This window comes from Helobdella robusta, assembly GCF_000326865.2.
Source record: "Helobdella robusta unplaced genomic scaffold HELROscaffold_70, whole genome shotgun sequence".
Lineage (NCBI taxonomy): Eukaryota > Metazoa > Annelida > Clitellata > Rhynchobdellida > Glossiphoniidae > Helobdella > Helobdella robusta.
The window spans coordinates 76,794-77,619 of record NW_008705399.1 but is presented as its reverse complement, the minus strand read 5'-3'; the positions used below and the strand labels follow the sequence as shown (position 1 = coordinate 77,619).

The window sequence follows — 826 nt, the reverse complement described above, 5'->3', positions numbered from 1 at the left end:
TACTACTACTACTACTACTACTATAACTACTACTACTACTACTACTACTGCTACTACTACTATAACTACTACTACTACTACTATTACTACTATTACTACTATTACTACTACTACTACTTCTACTATAATTACTGCTACTACTACTACTACTACTACTACTACTACTACTACTACTACTATAACTACTACTACTACTACTATTACTACTATTACTACTACTACTACTTCTACTATAACTACTACTACTACTACTACTACTACTATTACTACTATTACTACTATTACTACTATTACTACTATTACTACTACTATTACTTCTACTATAATTACTACTACTACTACTACTACTACTACTACTACTACTACTACTACTACTACTACTACAACTTCACGTGAAAACAAATATCAACAAATTTTATTTTTACTTCCACCACCACTAATGAGAAAAAGATAGCAATAATAATAATAATCATAAAAAAATTTATTATTATTATTATTATTATTATTGTTGTTATTATTATTATTATTATTATTCGAGACCCCACTGCCGAAACATGAAATATTATTATTTCTGTTTTGACGGCCATATTGACATTAATTGGTGTGCTTTTGTGTGTTTGTGTGTGTGTTTGAATGTTTGTTTGTACGTGTGTATGTATGTATGTATGTATGTATGTATGTATGTATGTATGTATGTATGTATGTATTTTATTTTTTTTTATTTATTTTATTTTCAATAAGGGAACCAAATAAGTTTAAATGAAAAAACTTGTGGAGAGGCCACCCTAAGTACTTTACATGAGATATATATGCAATTTAAAACAGA

At 26.9% G+C, this 826-nt stretch overlaps 1 protein-coding gene across 1 annotated transcript in view; it reads right to left on the bottom strand.

Annotated features, from left to right (window-relative positions):
• The window catches only part of HELRODRAFT_181315 (hypothetical protein), a gene marked incomplete at both ends in the record, with an annotated part of 9,676 nt that extends 9,089 nt beyond the window's left edge, over positions 1-587 (bottom strand). Inside the window, one exon of the mRNA XM_009031132.1 lies at positions 541-587. Within this exon, the coding sequence (XP_009029380.1) occupies positions 541-587 (47 nt within the window). The remainder of the gene's footprint in view (positions 1-540) is intronic.
• Positions 588-826: the final 239 nt, after the last annotated feature.